We start from the raw sequence: 20,433 nt of genomic DNA, 5'->3' as shown, positions 1-20,433 counted from the left end.
AGAGACTGGGGGAATATGGCCCAAATTCTCAGCCAGTATGCATTTTCGTAAGCCACAGAAAATACATCTAAGTGATTGGATTTTGAAAACTAGCTGCACTCTGGTCACCACATGAAAGAGAAAAACAGAAGTGTTTATTTCTTGAAGCCATGTTCTTGAATGCTTCAAAAATATTGGAGAAATGTTAGCTTTGTGTAATAACTCTTGCTGAGCATCCACAGAGAAATTATTCTTGTCAACACAGTAGTAACTTGTGTTTCCTACTCCAGCTAGTTGTAAGACCTAGTCGTTTGGCAGTAGAAAATCCAGGCAACAGAAAATTTCAGATCACAGAACCATTAAAGCTTGTTGCACAGGAAGCGGTATCAGATCAAATAAGTGCAATGTCATCTACTACTGGTAAGGTGTAATTGTATCCTTCCTAAAAGAATATTATTCCAAATAGAATATTATATTGTTGATAGTGGTTTAAATTAAAAAATGCAGCTAATGTATTATAGATGCTACTTATCCTGACCAGTCAGGTTTTACTTGGGTTATTATGTCATTAATATTACTCAGAGCATACTACAGGCTATGGTTCAAACATGGAAAGGCCCAACAACATTTTCTCTTTTGTGAAAATGTAAAGTATGGCATGAGGCACCATAAGTATTGTATGGTATGTCATGTGGTGTGGTATGCTTATTCTGTAAGTATGGTATGAGGTACCTAAGTTAAGGCAGTTTATTTTGGGCAATTCTAGTGAAGGTTACTGTAAATTCAAAGTTCTGAAAATGACAAAGAAAGCAAGACTTTTAGCCACTGCTAAGACTAGCTAACACGTGACACTTGTCCGTTGTGTGGCAAACTTGGGTTGTGTTTTATGTCGCAGGATTGATTTGAGACCAACAACAAAGGCAATCTGAAAAGTCATTGTATGCATCAGATTTATAGAGAGAAGCTGTGTGAAGGGAGAGTGGGAATGTAAATATGGAAGAGGTCCATCTCTTCCTCTTGAATTCTTAGTAAGCTCATGTGCAGAGTGAGCTTTATAGATTCCACTCATGTATAAAACTGAATGACAACACTTTCATATGAGAATTGAAAATCACTTTCAGACACATGGGGTTTAAGTCAATTTTATTAATCACGTTTTATTAATGGATAAATGTTGACACAGCTGTCATGTAACTTTCTGAAGATACTATAGAAGAGTACTAGAGAGTTTGGAGTGTGACCAGGACTCCTGGATTGTTGTGCTAGCTATCAGTAATTCTTTAGCTTTATTTTTTGAAATTGTGTAATTCCTTATTAAATCACTTACACTTTCTAGTGTCTGCACCTCTGACTTACTCTTTGTCTACCATCTCTTCTTTTCCCATTGTCCACTAGCATACTTCCTGTAAACAGTCTGATTTCTATATTTTTACCGCTTTCTTTTCTTACCCTAAGTTGAACTAAATTTTGGAGGTCCAGTTTTTCTTGCTTTATGGTGGCTTGTAAGGAGTACAAGAGTCAGTAAGCATATGTGTACCCAGTACCCCTTCCAAGTATGCTGCACGTACTGGATATGAAAGACAGATATAAAAATCAGCAGGAGATGGAGAGAAAGGGAGAAATTGCAAGAAAGCTTGCTCATTACTCACAGTTCTGGGTAATGACACTTCATTTGGCCTGAAGAAGAGAGAGATAGAGGAAAAGTATGTGATTATAAAACTTGGCACATCATCACACAGAGAATCTACAGGCTTACATTCTGTTTCTCTGAGGAGATGATACAAGTTCCTAGGAGGAAGAAAAAACATATTATTCCAAAATTATCCCAGTACCCCATCTTTTCTGTTGTGGTATCATTTTTTCATTTACAATGCTTTCAGATCTTTTAGGAGAAACCTATCTGATGGTCTTGTGTAGCTCCTCTTCCTGTCTCTCTCCTATTCTGTGGTGTGATGGAGGACAGAATCTTTTAAAATTCTGCAGAGTGGGAACATTAGTTCCCAGCTGATGTCCCTTTCAAAGTTTGTTGAGTCTGAGTATCTGAGAATATAGCACAATAGTAGATTAACCTTGTATCTTGTAAGGACAGAAATTAAAAAATGTTTGCATTTCCTTAGTGCATGCCACTTTACAGAATAGCCCTAGTTCCTTTCACATGTAGGTGGTGTATCTCTTTAGAAGGATTGTTATGTTTCTTTAGAGGCCAAGGTTTGTTAATGAGAAATTTCTGTTTGGATTTACTGGAAAAGAGTTACATCTGTATGCAATGGTTGTGGAATCAAACAAACAAACAAACAAACAAGCTAAATACATGTTTGTCTCTACTGACCTGGGCAAAAGCATTTGACTTCTGTTGTCCAGCAGGGTGTTGGACGGTAGTTTAATGGCAGCTGTGATTCCATCAAGGGCCTGTATTCAGGACACAAATATTGACTAGGCTGTTTGTCAAGTAACGATATGTTCAGTTATTTCTTTTCTGGTACAGGTCATTTAATCCTATTTAAATTATTAATAGAAAAATGAGGAGTAGTTAGAAAAATATTTGTGAACTGATTAAATCACCTTTTTAAAAATAACTCTTTCTTTGAGAAAGATGGGCAACAAGACAAAATTTACCACTATGAATAGATACAAAAGTAATTTCAAAATTTATTTTGAGAAATATTGTGCAATAGTAGTCTCATCATGCTTTTTCTGCTTGGCAGGATAGTGTGTCAGAGGATGACCCTCCCTATATTACCAAGCTTGCAGCATATCTGGAAATTTTATTTTTACTTAGCATTAAGCTACAAGTGAGAAAAAAAAATCCCCAAATGTTTTAAGCTTCATAATAAGGAACATCAGTCTTTGACATTTTAAATCATACGTTCTTTTTATTGAAAATAATAATAATAATGATATATGGGAATAATGTGACAAAAGCCAGGCCTGTAGCTGGATCACTACACCTAAAAATTATTTCGTCAACAAGGATTAGCTGGAAAAACAATGATCATAATATTGCATTTCAAAATGGCTCATGTTATCTAGAAGTCTTTAAAATACTTTACTATTTCTCATTGTCTATTAATGAGATGGTAGATGTCTGTTAAACCTTTAAAACACTCTTGCACTTTTCAGGCTTAAAGAAGGTTTTTGTTATGCAAAACATGTTTTGTCCCTCTTATTATATTAAAAATACATTCCTGTGTTTCCGCTTCAAATTCATTTTATTTCTCCAAACTCAAGCCCCTCTTGCCTTCTCCATTCTGGTGGCAATGTGGTTATTCAGCACAACCTTTGTCAGTCATTTGTATCTGAGACATATGCCTACATCTACTCAATGGGCAGTTTTTCCTAAAGTACCAATGACAGAAAGTTAAATGAGGGACCTGAACAATATGCAGCAAAAGAAGCTCAGCTTTCATCAGCACTTTTAATTTTTGCATGTTTCAAGGACTGGTAGCATGAATCACACTCCTAAGCTGATCAGAACAATTGGGAAAAAGTATGTTCCTTAAGAATTAATGTTTCCAAACATTACTTTCCAAACTCTTAGTCAAAGACAAAAGAGTTTTCCTTCCTTTGCTTCTTGTTCAGTCTCTTTTCTGGACTGTCTTCCTATCCCCACATTTCCTTTGTTTATGTAATATATTTAATGGACCTTAGACCTGTCTCGCCTTCTCTTATGGAGCAGTCTGCCATTGCTGGTCCCTGGCAGCTAGTGGTTCTTCAGTTTCCACTGTTTACCTTCTAAAAGTAATGAGAAAGTTGGTATTTTGATACTAGTTCTTAATGATAGGGTTTGATCCCTTTGCTACTAGCAGTGAAAGTCCTACAAGAGATGTAGTTGTGCACCCCTTCTTGCCCAGTACAGTTTGATCCCGAGAAAGAGATTTTTCTTGATCTTAGAACATGCATGCAAGTCAGATTGTCAGTATGCTGCAATAAAGCTGGCTTCAACTGTTAACAAGCTTCCCAGCATTATTTATTTATTTATTGCTTCCCAGTGCACTACCTCAAAGTCGTGATATGAGCTACTGGAACATAATAGTTTATGTATCACAAAGATAAACATTACACAGTTCAGCAACTCTTGATCTATGGAGAATACTTAGAAGTGACCTGGTGGAGATCATCTATAATGTTGCATTTCAGTTATAAGTTAAAAAAAAAAAAAAAAAAAAAAAAAAAAAAAAATCACTGTGCTGAGTCTTCCCTTTTAACCCACTGTTGTTGGTGATAGTGATAGACAGTTAAAGATTTTCCTCTAATAGGTTGGCACTTACCACTTGGAGAGCTATGATACAATTTTCAGCATACTAATTTCACATTTTTGGGTTCAGATCAAGGGAATCCAATGTACAACAGAACTTTCAAGCAGTGAAGAGACGTTAATGATGACTGATATATAGTAATGCCCTTCTGATGTTTTGGTCTTTTTAGAATGATAGAATGTGGGAAAATCATCAGACTAGAAAAAATGAGCTCCAGCGTGTGACAATCTGCAGAGCATATAATAATAACAGAATTTGGCTCATGGTTGATGCTTTCATTCCTAATAGAATCATCAGCTTTGATGGACTATATATTTACTTGATTCCCTCTTTTTTTTTTATGTATTACTGACCTCAGGAGACTTTGATATTTGTTGCATATCCTTGCTCAAATTAGAGGTTGGTTGCTTGGTTTCTAGCAAGTTTATTTCTGGTTGTGTAGAGGTTCCCTGAAAAAATAGATGATTTCTTCTTGGAATAGGCAAGGAGTTGGTGTACTACAATAGTAAGAACAAAGGAGAGTTTACCTTAAGGGTAAAGTGCATACTGCTAGGTTAGGCTACTTACACCTAAGAGACATGGTGTTGGTTGCATCTAAATACAGGAAGGGGATTAAAAAAATGTGAAGGGAGAAAAAGGGTACACCTGCTTATGCTACAGAAAATGGTGAGCACCAAGGACCTACTAATATAAAAGGGTAATAAATCAATTAAAGATGGAAATGAAAAATTATTTCTAACATAAGAGGACAAAAAATTCTGAAACACCTTCTGTTGTGAGTGGCAATGACAAGCAGTATCGCAGAATCACTACATTTAAGATGAAGCTTGATCGGTTTAGAAACGTCTGATGTAGTTGTGGCAGTAAAGGGTTAGACTCTTTCACTGCTTGTACACCCTCTAGCTCCATGTTTCTAAATCCAGGATTTATGGATACTCAGATTTTTTGCTTTTGACTACATTTGTTCACACTTCAAGGAATGTGTTCTGTAATGTTATAGTTTTCATTATTTTAATTCTCAATACAGTGTTCAGCCTCTCCTGTTCCTCTACTGTAGAGTACCTTATGTCAACAGAAGACTGTATTGAATTACAGAGTAAATGGGAAAAGACATTCAAATAATATGCATATTTGTATTGCTGAGAAACATTATGAAGGGGTCACCGCAAAGCCTGCCTGTTAGCTGGCTTCAACTGTTGATTAAGAAAATCCCTGTGTCTTCAAAGAGAGCAGGAATTTTTTATATTAATTATTTTGTTCAGAATTAATGTAGGGCCAGCTAAACAATAAGATGTTTAATCTGCCCAGTGTTGTATGAAGTGACCAAATGCAGCATTTTCAGTACCATAAAATTTATAATTGTGAGATGCACTAAGATCAGACCCTCGATGTTCTTGCATCATTTCTCTGCATCCCATGTTTGCGATGAGCAGCTAGAACTTTTGTGATTCTATCAGGTTGATTACAAACTTCTTACCCAGCTCACTTAATTTCTTTTCTTTCCGCGAAATGTATGTAATGTAAGATGGGAACATACATTCCCTTTGTTGAGATTCAACAGCGTGTATGATTATTTTTCAATATGGGACTGTTTTATTGAAGTATATAATCAAGAAACATCTAACCAGTCTTTGATCTCAATAACTTGTGTACTCTGCAGCCTCTGTGACCTGGCACCACCTGTTGCATGAATGGATGCTGCTGGCTTTGTTGTAGTTGCAGTTTAGATCACAATGTCCAGTGAGCTGTGATTAGCTGTATAACCCAGCGAAAGAGAATTTGCCTTTCAAGCTTTCCAAGGAGATTTCTATCATCTGTCAGAGAACAAATAGATTACCGAGGGATTTGGACGTGGCATTTTTACTGCTAGTGGGCACTTAGTGCTGCAACAGCAGAACAAAAAGACAGTATTTTTTTGAAGCCGCTGGAAATAAAAGGATATGATGAGAGTGAGTTTTGGGCAGGGACTCTTCAGCACTCCAAAGTCGCATCTGTTTTCTGTGAGCAGCCTCAGGTTGTGTTTTGTTGCTGCGGTTGAGGCAGTGTAATACCTAAGTGCTGCTGTGAGAACAGATCCATCTTTCTGAGTGGGAACTAGCTCACCTTGGACTCTTGCGAACTTTAATGCAGGTTCAGAGAATGCTTGTGGGTGGGATAAAATCCCTTTCAATGACAGCCACTAGGGCAGCCTAGTAGATGCTGCTCACCTTTTTACATCTGGCATGTGTGGACACACTGAGGGACAGCTGTGTTGTCCACTAGGGTGCCACTGGTGCCACAATGCTAGCCAGCAGGGGAGAGGGCTCCGAAATGTATTGGGTGGCAGGGACCGACATTTCCTGTAGTGTTTGCTGCTTAGCAGAACCACAAATCACATGGAATAAGATGCACACTTACGTTTCATGCAGTCCAGTCTTCTGTTACTAACGGATTTTTAGTGAGATGAAAAATGCAGTAGTTCATGTTAAGCAAAGTAGAAACCTGCCAAAAGAAAGTTAGCTAGCATAAGTAAATACTACTGTTAAAGAAACCCCAAACTGTATATATAAGTGCCTGTATTTAATAAGCTGTTTTTAAGAAGCTTTTCTAATATGAAAAATAGTACAATTATATATTACTTTTTGTTCTATTCTGTAGCAAATATTATAGCAATTAAAATTGTAAGATATTTAAATTTCAAAAATTTACTGTTAATACTTCTACTAAAGAGGACAGAAAAAAGCAATTCTAGAGGAATTTCGTTCCATATACTTCTTGTAAGATCATGCTTAAACTTAAGCTAATATATATATATATATTTTTAATAAGTACATGGTATAGTTAAATCTGACATTCGTAGATATCAGTATTATATATATATATACTTATATATATATATTATATATATATATTTATATAATACTGATTCAGTAAGACTTCTGAAACTATTTAAGTTCTTAACCCCACTGAGTATCACTCTGATAACGCCGATAGCTCTGCATGCCTCCATACCTGCATTCTTTTCTGCTATACTGTCAAGGTTACAGGCTCAATTTCTTTTTCAACATACTGTTTTAAAATTCAGTTATATTTTTGACATTCTGTAGAAATAAAACATAATAGGTGTTAAGTCTTTTTTACTTATTCATTTATACATCAGTTACTTCCTCATTTCTTCATTCATTCATTTACTCAACATCACCACCACATTAGGTCTTTTGATTGCCGATAACCAGCTGTTAGTGCAAAATGGAAACAAAGGCGAAATTATGTCTAAGTCATTAGTCAGTGATTATAATGTAAGAAAAACAACAGTTACATTAATTTATATGGTACAAAATTTGCCTTTTCACAAGTCTTACTGAATTTAATGATTTTTTAATATCAACTACAATTAACTTAAGCAGTGGTTGATTATTTTAACTTCTGACAGTTGCCATCAGGAAAATGGTTAACTACAGGAATATATCTTCATCCAGTATACTTTAGTTTAATTAAAATGGAAATACAAATCGTGCTTTTCATGCTCTACTGTGAAAATATAAAAAAAAGAAAATGTTTGCCATACTTATCAAACATTAAGGCATTGGTGTGTTAAAGGATTGTGGTTCTTCCCTCAGTGGTATGTGTCAGGGCATGTAAGCTCTCTAATTTCATACGTTTCTGTTGAGGAAGAACATAACAGGATGAGCACACGTTTTTCTTTCTGCTGCTTCTTACTCTCTCTAGTGGATGTATTGTTACCCAATTCTAAAATCTTTCAAATTGTTTAGCAGTACATACTTCTTTATATCTAGCTATTGTGAAGCCCCATGCTGTAACACAAAGCCTTCTGGTCTGTCTGATACCCTCTTCTTGAGGACCCAGGGTGATCTGTGTTTGCTTCTTTTCCTCACCCCACACAGAGAATTTTGCAACATAGCTCCTGATCCCTGCAGGTTTCTTTCAAATAGATCAGTGTGCATCCCACACCACTGTTCTTTTCACTGTTGTTTTGGCAAGGGGATTTGCACATGCTATCAAGTTTCCTTCATTCTGCTAGAACGTATGGTGCAGACGTGTCATGCACCAGAATACAGTCTAGTTAACTATCCTAAACTAGTGTGTGCATAGATTTATAGCACATATGATGAATACACTTAAGACTAACTAAAAAGAACATTCATCCTTAGTTTACTGCTGAAGAATTGCTAGCTATTTAGTTGCAGTGTGTGCTGACGTATCAGTATCTTGGGAGGCTGGAAAATCTCAGAGGATTTCACAAAGATTTTATTTATTTATTTCTAAACATTTTGCAGAAAATCCAAATACTTAAGAAACTAAAGAGACTTTATTCACTTTTCCTTGTTATAGTGTTCTGCAGTTTTCTTTTTCTTAACAAGACTACCTGTGGTTTTATGCTTCACGAGTATCAACCAACGGTGTCTGAAGATGGCTTTAATAGAACATCCTGATCAGCCACCTCTGGTCTTGCTGTCTTTGCATTTCTTTGATTCCATTAATGTAAGGCTGCAGTAGTTTTGTCCCTTGAGAAAGACTTTGTAGTCCTTAGACAGGAAACAGATATGTTTGCAGTTTCTTGTGTATCCTTGACCATTTTTCCTGTGTACAGTTCAGGAATGACAATACTCTTCTCATTCTTAGATATTTTCTTTCTAAGGATCTTCGTGGTATTGCTCCCTCTTTGCTTTGTTTTGTCAAAAGACATTTTTTGTTTTAAAGGAATCCAGCCAAATTATGGGTATCCATTTGCTCCCAGTGGGGTAAATGGATACCTCTCCTCTATTTAGGGGATTCAGACAGCATTTTAGTTCATTAGTATGTGTCTGTTATCCTAGTCCACTCAAAATTCTTTTACAAAATTCTTTCAGTGTGTTTTGGTTCATTGTGTCTGGGCCTGTGAGCGTGATAAAGAAATTCTGTACACTAATGTTAGGTTCGTGCAGGGTTATTGTGCACCTCTACTTGCATCTTTCTTGGGGCTAGATATGTGTGGGATAAATGTCAAAATCAAATAGCTTTCTGTTTTAGGAATCTTACTAGATAAGTAAGCAAGCAGAAGATGACACGTGAAAATGAATTAAATCATATTTCAGCAAAACAGACTCAAATGATAATGTATGCATATATGAAAAGTCAGTGAAAGAAAAAAAAAATCTAATTTGCTAGTTAAAAGCTTCATATTAGAGAAATATTCCTTGCTACCTTCCCTGTAGGTGAAAGAAACCTTAAAAAATACCTTTCCCTTAACAGCTCTAAGGTTAATTTTATATGCAAACCTGCTTTGACTGACATTCTGTTGGCATTTATTTTTTACAGGAATTGGTTTTCGTATGAGTTCAGTAAAAAGAAAAATAATAAAATGTAAACCCAGCACCTATCAAATCTGTTCATATGAGACAGACAATCAGACAATCAGTTGCAAACCTTCATTGGTAATATTTTGAATTGTACAAATGTAACCCATGACTGGTCATGTAAATTTGGCATTTACCTCTCTGCCAAGTGAATACTTTCAATATATGCTTCAAGCATTACTGGTCTGTTCTGCTTTATTGAGAAAACTACTCAACACTGCCATAAATCTTAAGCTTATCTTAGTCTTGTTTTGGATATGTATAGCTTTAAAACTATGCATAAGAAACGGTTTTGCACTTCTGTCTTTCAGAGATGAAGACCTTGTTCTCTAAATATTTTGTCATTAATTGCCTTTAGCTGCATCATAGCTTCTGGAAAAAAAAAAATATATATATGCAGCTCATGCTCAGTCAGTGTATAGTCAGATTTGTGTTTGAAGGCTCAAGTCCAGGGGGCTTTTCACAGAATTTTTCACAGAATTTCTAGGTTGGAAGAGACCTCAAGATCATCAAGTCCAACCTCTGACCTAACACTAACAGTCCCCACTAAAACATATCCCTAAGCTCTACATCTAAACGTCTTTTAAACACCTCCAGGGATGGTGACTCCACCGCTTCCCTGGGCAGCCCGTTCCAGTGTCTAACAACCCTTTCGGTAAAGAAGTTCTTCCTAAGATCCAACCTAAAACTCCCCTGGCGCAACTTAAGCCCATTCCCCCTCGTCCTGTCACCAGGCACATGGGAGAACAGACCAACCCCCACCTCGCTACAGCCTCCCTTGAGGTACCTGTAGAGAGGGATAAGGTCGCCCCTGAGCCTCCTTTTCTCCAGGCTGAACAGTCCCAGCTCCCTCAGCCGCTCCTCGTAAGACTTGTTCTCCAGGCCCCTCACCAGCTTCGTAGCCCTTCTCTGGACTCGCTCAAGCACCTCCATGTCCTTCTTGTAGCGAGGGGCCCAAAACTGAACACAGTACTCGAGGAGCGGCCTCACCAGAGCCGAGTACAGGGGGACGATCACCTCCCTAGCCCTGCTGGCCATACTGTTTCTTATACAGGCCAGGATGCTGTTGGCCTTCTTGGCCACCTGAGCACACTGCTGGCTCATATTCAGCTGACTGTCAACCATCACTCCCAGGTCCTTCTCTGCCAGGCAGCTCTCCAACCACTCATCTCCCAGCCTGTAGCTCTGCTTGGGGTTATTGCGCCCCAGGTGCAGGACCCGGCACTTGGCCTTGTTGAACTTCATGCAGTTGACCTCAGCCCATTGGTCCAGCCTCTCCAGATCCTCCTGCAGAGCCTTCCTACCCTCGAGCAGATCGACACACGCACCTAACTTGGTGTCGTCTGCAAACTTACTGAGGGTGCACTCAATGCTCTCGTCCAGATCATCAATGAAGATATTGAAGAGGACCGGCCCCAGTACCGAGCCCTGGGGAACGCCACTAGTGACCGGCCTCCAACTGGATTTGACTCCATTCACCACGACTCTTTGGGCCCGGCTATCCAGCCAGTTTCTAACCCAACGAAGCGTGCGCCAGTCCAAGCCAAGAGCAGCCAGTTTTGTTCCTCTTTTAAGTAGATCTGCAGAGGGACTTAATGAAATTCATAATAACAAAGTGTTATCAACATGTGAATGACAGACATGGCTATGTGTCTTCCTAGGTAGATCATGTACTGTGTTTGAGCCCTGTTTTTTCGTGCTTGCATAATATTTCAGTTTGGATGACAAGCATTTGCTTATATCAGTGTAGACAGAACACAATTAATATTGTTAGGCTTGGAGGGAGCAGCAGTGGTGGGAATATTTATGCGTCAGCTGAAAGGGCCTTTTTTGTTATACCCATTTTCAGTCTCTTCGATACAATCACTTGGCCTTTTTGGTATATATACCATCATCTTTCTGTATGGTCCTCCTGTGTCTTCCCTTTTCTCACCCTCTATGAAGACTGGTTTGCAGAGAAGTCTTTGTCTTGCTCTGCTTTTTATAAAGAACATGCAACATTAGTGGTTTGGATACTAAATTACCTTTGCTTCTGTTCCAAAATCCAAACTTTCTTTCTAAAAATGTGTTTTGATTTTGGTACTGCGTGTCACACCCACTGTTTGCTTCTGTGTGCTTAGAAATGAGTAAGTAAACTTTATTTGTGAAGTGTTCCATTCTTTGAGGGAGTTTTAGCTGAAGGCTCTGTGCTTTTGAAACTGCTTCTCTTCTTCCTTAGTCTGACAAAGTCCAAATAAATTAATCTCTTGGGGTGCTTGTCTGACACACATTTTCCGTGTTACCCAGCCAGACAGCAGGATAAATTAACCCTCACAAAACTCTGTGCTAGAACAGCTAGATTGCTTCCCATTTGTGAGCAAATCTGGCTGTCACTTAATCATGTAGTATGGCACAGAGCTTGTGCTATGCAATCTCCACTGTCCTTTCAGAGAGCCTTTTCAGTCTTTGTAGACACATTTCCTGGATTAGTCTGGCTAAATAATGGATTATTTTGTCTATTAAGCTTTTTCTTGTGTCCAGTAATTCAAGAGTGGCATACTGGCATAATAATGTATTCAACTAGTTGAGTTGAATATAAAATCCAAATCTTGTGTTTATAACTCTTTAAAAAGTTTGAGGATGTTAGTGACAATATTTTGATTTCATGCAATACAGAAGACAGTTAATAATTTGTCAAGTACACTTTTTTTTTAATCATACTTAAATAAATACTTAAATTCTACAACAACAGGAAGCAGCAGAATGATACATTTGTTGATGTAGGATGTCAGATAATTTAGAACAAATTACAGATTCTTTAAATACTTGAAAACAGTGAAGGTCAGGAAGCCTCTATTCAAAAATTTCCAGCATATGTATAATATTTTACAGGATGTATGTCTGTCCGTAACTGCAAAAGAGTAATCTGTAAAAACCAACTTGTTTGTTGTTTTTTGTGTTGTCTATTTATTCCCTGACAAATTAGCATCGGATGTAGTGTGGAGTCTGAAGACCAGTGTGCAGTTCAAGGTTACAAGCAGGCATGATTCTGTCTTGTAGCAAGAGGAGGAAACTGGACTCAGGCTGTTATTCTGGACTGTTTGTTTTCAGTAAATAACATTCCGGGCTTGAAATAACACCTTGTTGGCTTGGCCAACAATTTAATCAACTTGTTGATTAAATTTTAATAATAAATTTAAAATAAAATAAAAAAATAAATTTAAAAATAAAAATTAAAGGTAATATTAAATTATCAATTATTTATATGGTTTAAAACAGGAGAGTAGTGAAAAATCTTTCTATGTATAATTTGTTTGATTCTGTCAGATGTAAATTTCTTTCACAATCATATCACTTCTATTCTTGCAAAATATATGTCTGAAAAAGAAAGTACGTGTGGAGCAATAATTGTGCGTCAAGTTAGTTAGTGACTATCACCTTGAAAATAAGAAAATACCAGTTAAATGTCTATCCTGAACACTTAATTTAATTCTTTTATATTCTTCTGTGTTGTGTACAGAGTATTTTTTTTTTTAAAAAAAAGGGGGGAAAAAAAAGCTGCTGGTATAAGAGCACCTCTCTGGGCTGTTCAAGTTAATCAGTAGAAGTGGTTAGCCCGGGTTTCACTATCCCAAGTTGAATAACTGAACCTCAGTGCTTAGTTTTGATCTGTCTTCTAATATAGTATATATGAACTTGGTTCTTAAAATAAACCATCCTGAAAAATCAGCAAGAAATAAAAAATTTACATGTACTAGATATCCAGAATTTTCTGTAAGTTGAAGACACTTGCCAAAACCCATTTCTTACAGTGGTAAAAATAAAAATCTAACAGACACACAGGTTTATGTTACAGAAGAGCATGAAAATTATCTGTATTAGATATACAATAGTGTGTCATTTTATTTGTCTCTAGGAGACCTGTGATCTCATACTATATTGCCAATGTGTTCTCAGTTTTGTTTTTAATAAGACAAGAAATAAATTTAACCATAACACTTCAAATTTAATCATAATATTTTGTTCTGGCAATAGAAAGAAGGCTACATGTGTACCTTTTTAAAAAGACCAATTTTCAGATGTCAAGAAGTCCTTGCAGGTGTCCTTGTACATAAATAATCCTGATTTCTGCTTCATTTATGCATTTTGTTAGTAAAATATATATAGATATATATAATTTTAAGTGTTCGATTGTTATGTACTATTTAGAACCATATATTGTTTTGATATCTGATGAGGAATCCTACATTTAGAAGAGATCTCAAGTGAATGGTGTTGATCCTGGATAAATTTTATGACTTTTAAAAGTATTAGAATTAAGATATTTCTTCTAGACTCTTGAATCATTATAATTCACAATGAGAGAACGTCACATTGCAAGAAAAAAGGTTGATTTTCCAGTTGAATGCTTTCACTAAACGAATATTTTTATTTTTTGTAAAATACACAGTTGTGTAGTCAATAATATCCAGAAAATGTTTTATAACTGTCATGTTCAGTGTTTTATAACTCCTAGACTAGATTGCAATTTTAAGATGTAGAGTGGAAAACCACCGCTTGCAATGATCTTTTAGTTATTTGTATTGTAAGAGGCTTTTTGAGATAATTACCAAAGTTGTACCAAGCTTATATTCACCAAAAGTGAATATTTGTGTTGTACAGGCAACAGTGTCTAACGTGGAGTACAAATCTATACATGCTTGCATACACAAGAGGACCCTGTTTCAAGTTAACTTCTAACCATTTGCTGGGGAGTGGTGTTTGATTCACATAAGCAGACTTGATTCTTCTTGAACCCTGTCATTACATCATGTATTGCAAAAACAGTGTGATTGATTTATACTAGCACAGTATTATTTATGCTGCTAAAGGCAATAGTAAGTATTTGCAACAGTAACTTGCTAAGTTTTTCCATGACTCCCATCCTCGAGTCCTCTCAAATCTCTGCCTTGATTTCATGAGGCGGCTGTTAAGATTCCTGGAGAACAGAGTTTGAAATCACAAGCTTTTATGTTATTGACTCTTTCCTCCTAAGAACTGAGTCTTTTTCTCAAGAACCCTCTGAACCCTTGTCCTTTATAAGAAGCTAAATTTTAATGTCACAGAGGAAAAAAATAGTCAAAACATGAAATAAAAATTACTAAAGCAAAATGAAGTGTTAATTATAATATGATGGTGGTGGCTCTTAGTAGTCACACTTCATATTGGGAAGATTGTTTTAAGATAAGCAGTAGTTTTGTTAAGGTAATACAGGCTATTTTACTGATAACACAAGCTATATCCTCAGGGAACCATCATACATTCCAGAATATTTCAGGAAATTTCATAAATTTTGGCATATCACAGACATGTCTGTTTCTCAGGATGGAACTTTTATTTTAAAGGAAATATATTTTTGGTTTTCCCTGTAAGCATAGGGCTTTGTCTCCTAGAAAAGTTATATTGCTTATTTATTTATTTATTTATTAAAAAAAAAAACATCATCTGATTCACATGTCTTACTCTAAATCTAGTGAGGCTTGTTGAAGCAGTCAGCTCTTCTTTAAAGTATCCTTCTAAATGACATGCACACTCTTACTGCCCTTTTTTAACCTTGGGACTCCTACAGTGCTCTTCACAGATACAGCATGAGTGCATTTACTAGGAAATCTGTCCCTTTTTTGTTTTTGAGCTCTGCTGTATGATTTCTTTTCATGGATTTTATAGCAAGGTTTAGAAGTTAAGCATGGATCAGTGACCACAGCTGAGTTCTAGATAGAGGTGACTGTGCAGAAGATGCACATAGTACTGTTTGAAGTCATTATTAAGTGTTGCTGAGATGATGAAGTTTTTGTAAGTGATGTTGAAAGGGAGTTATAATATACTGTAAATGTAGAAGTATATGAAATATATTCAGATAGTGTTTTAGCAACCTGAAAAATAGAAAAAGAAGCTACGCTAATTAGAGAAAAGGTAGAAAAACTTGGTGGTTGGCGATTTATGCATTTACAAGTGTTTTTTTGAAAATTCATCCAGGTTACATTTTAATGTAGTTTTGTGTCTTGTTTTGGCAAGTTGTTATATTTTCTTTTTCTTTGCTTTGCTTTTTTTTTTTTTTTTTTTTTTTTTAAAGGAATCCAAAATGTACTCAGCTTATTCTGTGCCGTGCTTACAGAAAATAAGGTTCTCTTTCACTCTGCAAGTTTTCAGAGGCTCAGTGACGCCTGTAGGGCTCTGGAGTCTTTGATGTTTCCCCTCAAATATAGGTGAGTTGAGCTGTGAATCTCTGAACTCTTTGACTCGTTTTATATTTATAACTCATATTTCATTCTCCTTAACAAAAGTTGTGCTATGTTTATTCAAATAAGCCGAGTTTTTTCACAGTCAAATCTAAAAGTCCTGAGCTGTACACCACATCAGTGAAAATCTGATTGTGTTAAGACAGTGGAAACAACGAAAGGAGAAACATCCTACCTATAAATAAAATAGAACCCTACTTACAGCATCAGTCAGATGGTAAGACTTGATAGTGATAATCGATGAGTAAATGCCTGGAAAAGGAAGCATTTGGACAAGACCTAATAGCAGTGTGCCAATAAGTAAGAGGAGGTGCGTGCCAGGAGAATGAGAGACTGTGGTCATAAACTGAAATAGCAGAGGGATAGGTTTCTGACTGGATGCAGGGAAAACATGTTTTATTATGAGGATAACTAAGCACTGGAACAGAGTGGAAGACTGTGGAAACTGTCCCTGTAGGCTTTCAGGACCCAACTGGACAAAGCCCAGGACAACTTGGTCTTTAATCAGTCTTGACCCTGCTTTGAGCAGAAGGTTGGACTAAATGATCTCCTGAGGCCCTTTATAACCTGAAAGATTCTTTGATTCTAAGATAACATCTGTAGTAACTTGTAACACAGTTTTAAGTTATTGACAAATGTCCACCAGAGAATGAATTTAAATCAACAAGTTGATCCTCTCTAAAAAGTCATAACTGAGTCCAGCTTTTTAAAATGGAAAACTTAATGTCAAATTATTTGGATTTTAAGCAAAAAGACATGTAATTCTCACTCATCTGTTTTAAAAGAAGCTTGTATTTTAGTAGCATCTTTTATTTGTTTAAAATATTTCCTGGGTGGACATACTGTCATTATAGAGTAAGAAAGAAAAAAATTGAAAGTAGTTTTGGAATATGTTTGCTTATATGATGGAATAGTAATGAATGTAAATTTTTAATCATAATTATCAGTTAGGAGTTGAAAATGCATTCGTTGAGATCCAAATTTTAATGTTGCTCTGATGAAAAGACTTATCTTTTTCAAATTGATAACTTTAATCAAGTAAACAATATCTGAAGTAGTTCTTCATATAACCTGTAGCTGCTACTTCGGTATCAAAGTGAATGATTTCAACTTGAGATTGCTTATTAATAATATTTTATGAAAGAATGAATTGTAGCTTTCTCTCCAAAAACTAGCAGTGTTTTGAAAAATGAAAGTATTATCCACAACCTTAATGTCCCTAATTACCTGAAAGTTGTGGATTAATATCTGTATAACAAAAACATTACAAATATAAATTGATTTTTATTTTGCAAAATACATTTTTAATAAGAAATTGTAGACACTATAATAGTTTCTGAGTTTACATCACAGATACTCCTTCAACAGGTACTTTATAAAGAGGTATTTCATCTTTTGTCATTAAAAAAAAGAAAAAGTTGTTTATAGTAAATTTAATTTGCAGCAGGAAGATTGAAAAAAATATAAGCTGTGCTATTCAAAGAAATAGTCAGAAGCTTTTACTTTATTTTTATTTTATTTTATTTTATTTTATTTATTCTTTTCACAGTTATCCCTATATTCCAATTCTTCCTGCACAGCTATTGGAAGTTCTTAGCTCACCAACGCCTTTCATAATTGGTGTACATTCTGTCTTTCGTAACGACATTCATGAACTTGTAAGTATGTCTGCCTAGAATATTCATAGTCACAGAGTTATCTAGGACGTTTTCAGAGGTGTTTGTATGAACCATTCATATACTTTTAAAATATTACTGTAGAAGGCTTGATAAGACGGGGGAGGAAAAAAGGCAAATCATTAATTCTTCTATAAATATTTTGAGTCTATAAAGTAGAAGAAGGAAATTATTTGATTCCAGTGCAGGATGGGAAGGAATGGATCTATTTCCAGCTTTGTGATGTCAGCCATAAATATGAACAAATAATTTGGTATTTTCAAATATATTCCCAATTATGTTATTTTATTCATATTTTAAATACATATTTCAGAACCTGAACCAGGGTTACAGAGGTCCCTAGAAACATGTAATTTAACTTAAAGAGTTGTCATCATTGTGTCTTTTTGAAAACAGAGTATTCAGTATCCCAAATCACTGAACACAGACCTGGAACATCAAGAAAGAGTTGGGTTTCCATTCATTTTTCACAGCTATGTTCAGTAATTTGAAGTATTTAGAGCATTTCCTTTCACAAAAGCATTCTATACATTAAAGTTAGTACCGTTTTAATATGTTTATGTTAATTTATGTGCAGATCATGAAATTTCAACTGTTGTGTTTTTAAACTATGCTCACAGGATAATGCTCACAGCACAACCACTAATATTCTTGTCCCTTACAGTTAGATGTAATCATTGCAGACCTGGATGGAGGCACAATTAAAATTCCTGAATGTATTCATCTATCTCAGCTCCCAGAACCACTGCTACATCAGACTCAAATGGCACTTTCTCTAGTATGTTTTGATAGAAAACCATTTTCTGTTCTCTCACCTCTTTTAAAAGCAAGAAAAGAGAATTTTGGCATTCAGTTGCTTTCAAACACACTTGAAATGTGAGATTTAAAACTATGATACATGCCAACACTCCTCCTTTCAGAATAATTTATGATCTGAAGTTAGAGTTAATATCATCAGTAATTTAATTTACTACTAAAATACATTTTTTCCCTATTTAAGAGGAAGGTAGTGATTTTCCTAATAGTACACTTGAAATTCTTAAAGCTTATTTCTCTAATGCCTCTTTATTAATATCTGAGAGTGATTGATAAGGAATTACCCAAGAAAGTTGTTGAGTTTTCTGTCTAGGAAAAAAAATAAAAATTACTGTGTTAATTATGTTCATTGTAATAGTTTTTGATAACTAGCTTACATGTAGAAACATGAATTTGAGAAATTAACCCCACCTTTATTTCCATTAAAACTTAATAATTTATCTCAATCGATTATTTGAGGTATTTACTATCAGTAAATATTATTTTGAGAAAGCAGAAAAAATAAACTGTTCTTGCCTCAGCAAAATGAGGGGAAAAATTATTTTAAAAATTCTCTAGGTTTTGCATCCTGATTTGGAAACAGCAGATTATGCATTCCCTCCCCCACGAACAGCTTTATCACACACAAAAATGCTGGTAAGATTTCTATGTTATGTCTGACTTTCTTAAACAAAACAAACAAACAAAAAACCTTGAAATTTTAGACTAAATTTCTTTTAAGGATTTTGACTTTGTGTTTTCTTTTCCATATCCTGTACAGTATTATTGGTAGAGCAAAGAATTGGCATAGGACTTTTCATTCTGCTCTGTAGCAGCATTCTGATATCTAATGATGATTGGTATTTTATATTACATGTTTGAACATATTGGGAAATGAATTCCATGTTTTTTTAATACTGCTTTTGGCTTTGATGAACCTCAGCCTAAATGTAATGATAGACAATTGTCTATAGTTTTTTAAAAAAAGTTGTTTTTATTTTTTTGTTTCGTTTTTTTTTGTTGTTGTTTTGTTTTGTTTTACTAAAATCTAGTTAACTTGGATTAAAAGTAATTGCAAAGCCATGACAATTTAGTAACTTGGTAAATCTGCTTGCTTTAGCCTGCAAGGGTGTGGGGAGTTTAACTGGAGTTGGTAGTCTAAACTAAAATTATAAAGCAAATTCAATTTAAGAACATATTTTGGTTTTATTGTGTAAGTGTATTTGAAAACCTGTGAAGTTCTACGTGGTATAAGATGTGTGTATATATATATGTATATATATATATTTATTATTTGGTGCTTTAAGATTGTGGTTTCATTGGTGAAGACAGGAAATGTAATCCAAATTTCACTTAGACTAGTTTCAGAATTAAGCTAAGATCTCATTTTGGACAGTGAAGTTATAAATTAATGTCATTTTATATGAAAATATGAATTTTGTTAAATCTGAAAGAAATAACTATGTTTTCAAGATGCCCAAAAAGTCCGGGAACCTGTTAAAATCCTAGAGAGCAGCTTGGGCTCAAACAAACCTAGAATGTCTGTCAGTAAAATGAGTCCTTAGAAAAATAACATAAAAATGGAATAACAATGATCAGACAACACATCTAGAAAAACATTCACAAAGGACAGCTTTAAGGAATCTTATAGATCTCTATGTTTAGTTCTTTTAAAAAGCTATTGCAGGCTTTAACTTAATTTATATTAACTCGTTGATTTAGATCATAAGCTGTTTACCCGATCTGATAATTCTTTGCTGCTTGCAATTTTTCAAGTTGAAATTTGTTGAAAAATTTGTTCGAGACACCATAAAACCTGAGGTTTTAAAACAAATTCTAGGACCTCACGTTTTAGACATGGCCATGGTCTGATTAGGTACTTGAGGTAAAATGAAAATAATGTGGGTGACACAGGATTTGAACAATGTCCTTAGGTGCATTTGGGCTGAAGATGTCCCTGCCCCAAGTCTGCCCTCATCTGTTCATATCATTTCCACTAAACCTTCAATGTTTTTTAAGCACTCCCCTGCTCATTTAAGTCAAAGTTAACCAGGACTTCAAAGATCTACTATTTTAAACATTTTAAACTAACCCTGGCTTGTTTTGGCTGCACTAGATTGGCACGTGAAGATTT

General features: G+C 35.4%; 1 protein-coding gene across 5 annotated transcripts in view; it reads left to right on the top strand.

Annotated features, from left to right (window-relative positions):
- SBF2 (SET binding factor 2) overlaps positions 1 to 20,433 on the top strand; it is a 249,473-nt gene that overhangs the window by 122,494 nt on the left and 106,546 nt on the right. For all 5 annotated transcript variants that reach the window (XM_035328948.1, XM_035328950.1, XM_035328949.1 and 2 more), the window contains 4 exons: positions 15,663 to 15,795; positions 17,378 to 17,486; positions 18,169 to 18,282; positions 18,879 to 18,956. In XM_035328948.1, coding sequence (XP_035184839.1) covers positions 15,663 to 15,795; positions 17,378 to 17,486; positions 18,169 to 18,282; positions 18,879 to 18,956 — 434 coding nt within the window. The remainder of the gene's footprint in view (positions 1 to 15,662; positions 15,796 to 17,377; positions 17,487 to 18,168; positions 18,283 to 18,878; positions 18,957 to 20,433) is intronic.

The sequence above is a fragment of the Oxyura jamaicensis genome, chromosome 5, assembly GCF_011077185.1.
Source record: "Oxyura jamaicensis isolate SHBP4307 breed ruddy duck chromosome 5, BPBGC_Ojam_1.0, whole genome shotgun sequence".
Classification (NCBI taxonomy): domain Eukaryota; kingdom Metazoa; phylum Chordata; class Aves; order Anseriformes; family Anatidae; genus Oxyura; species Oxyura jamaicensis.
Note: the sequence above shows the minus strand (reverse complement) of the source record. Positions and strands in the feature narration are given on the sequence as shown.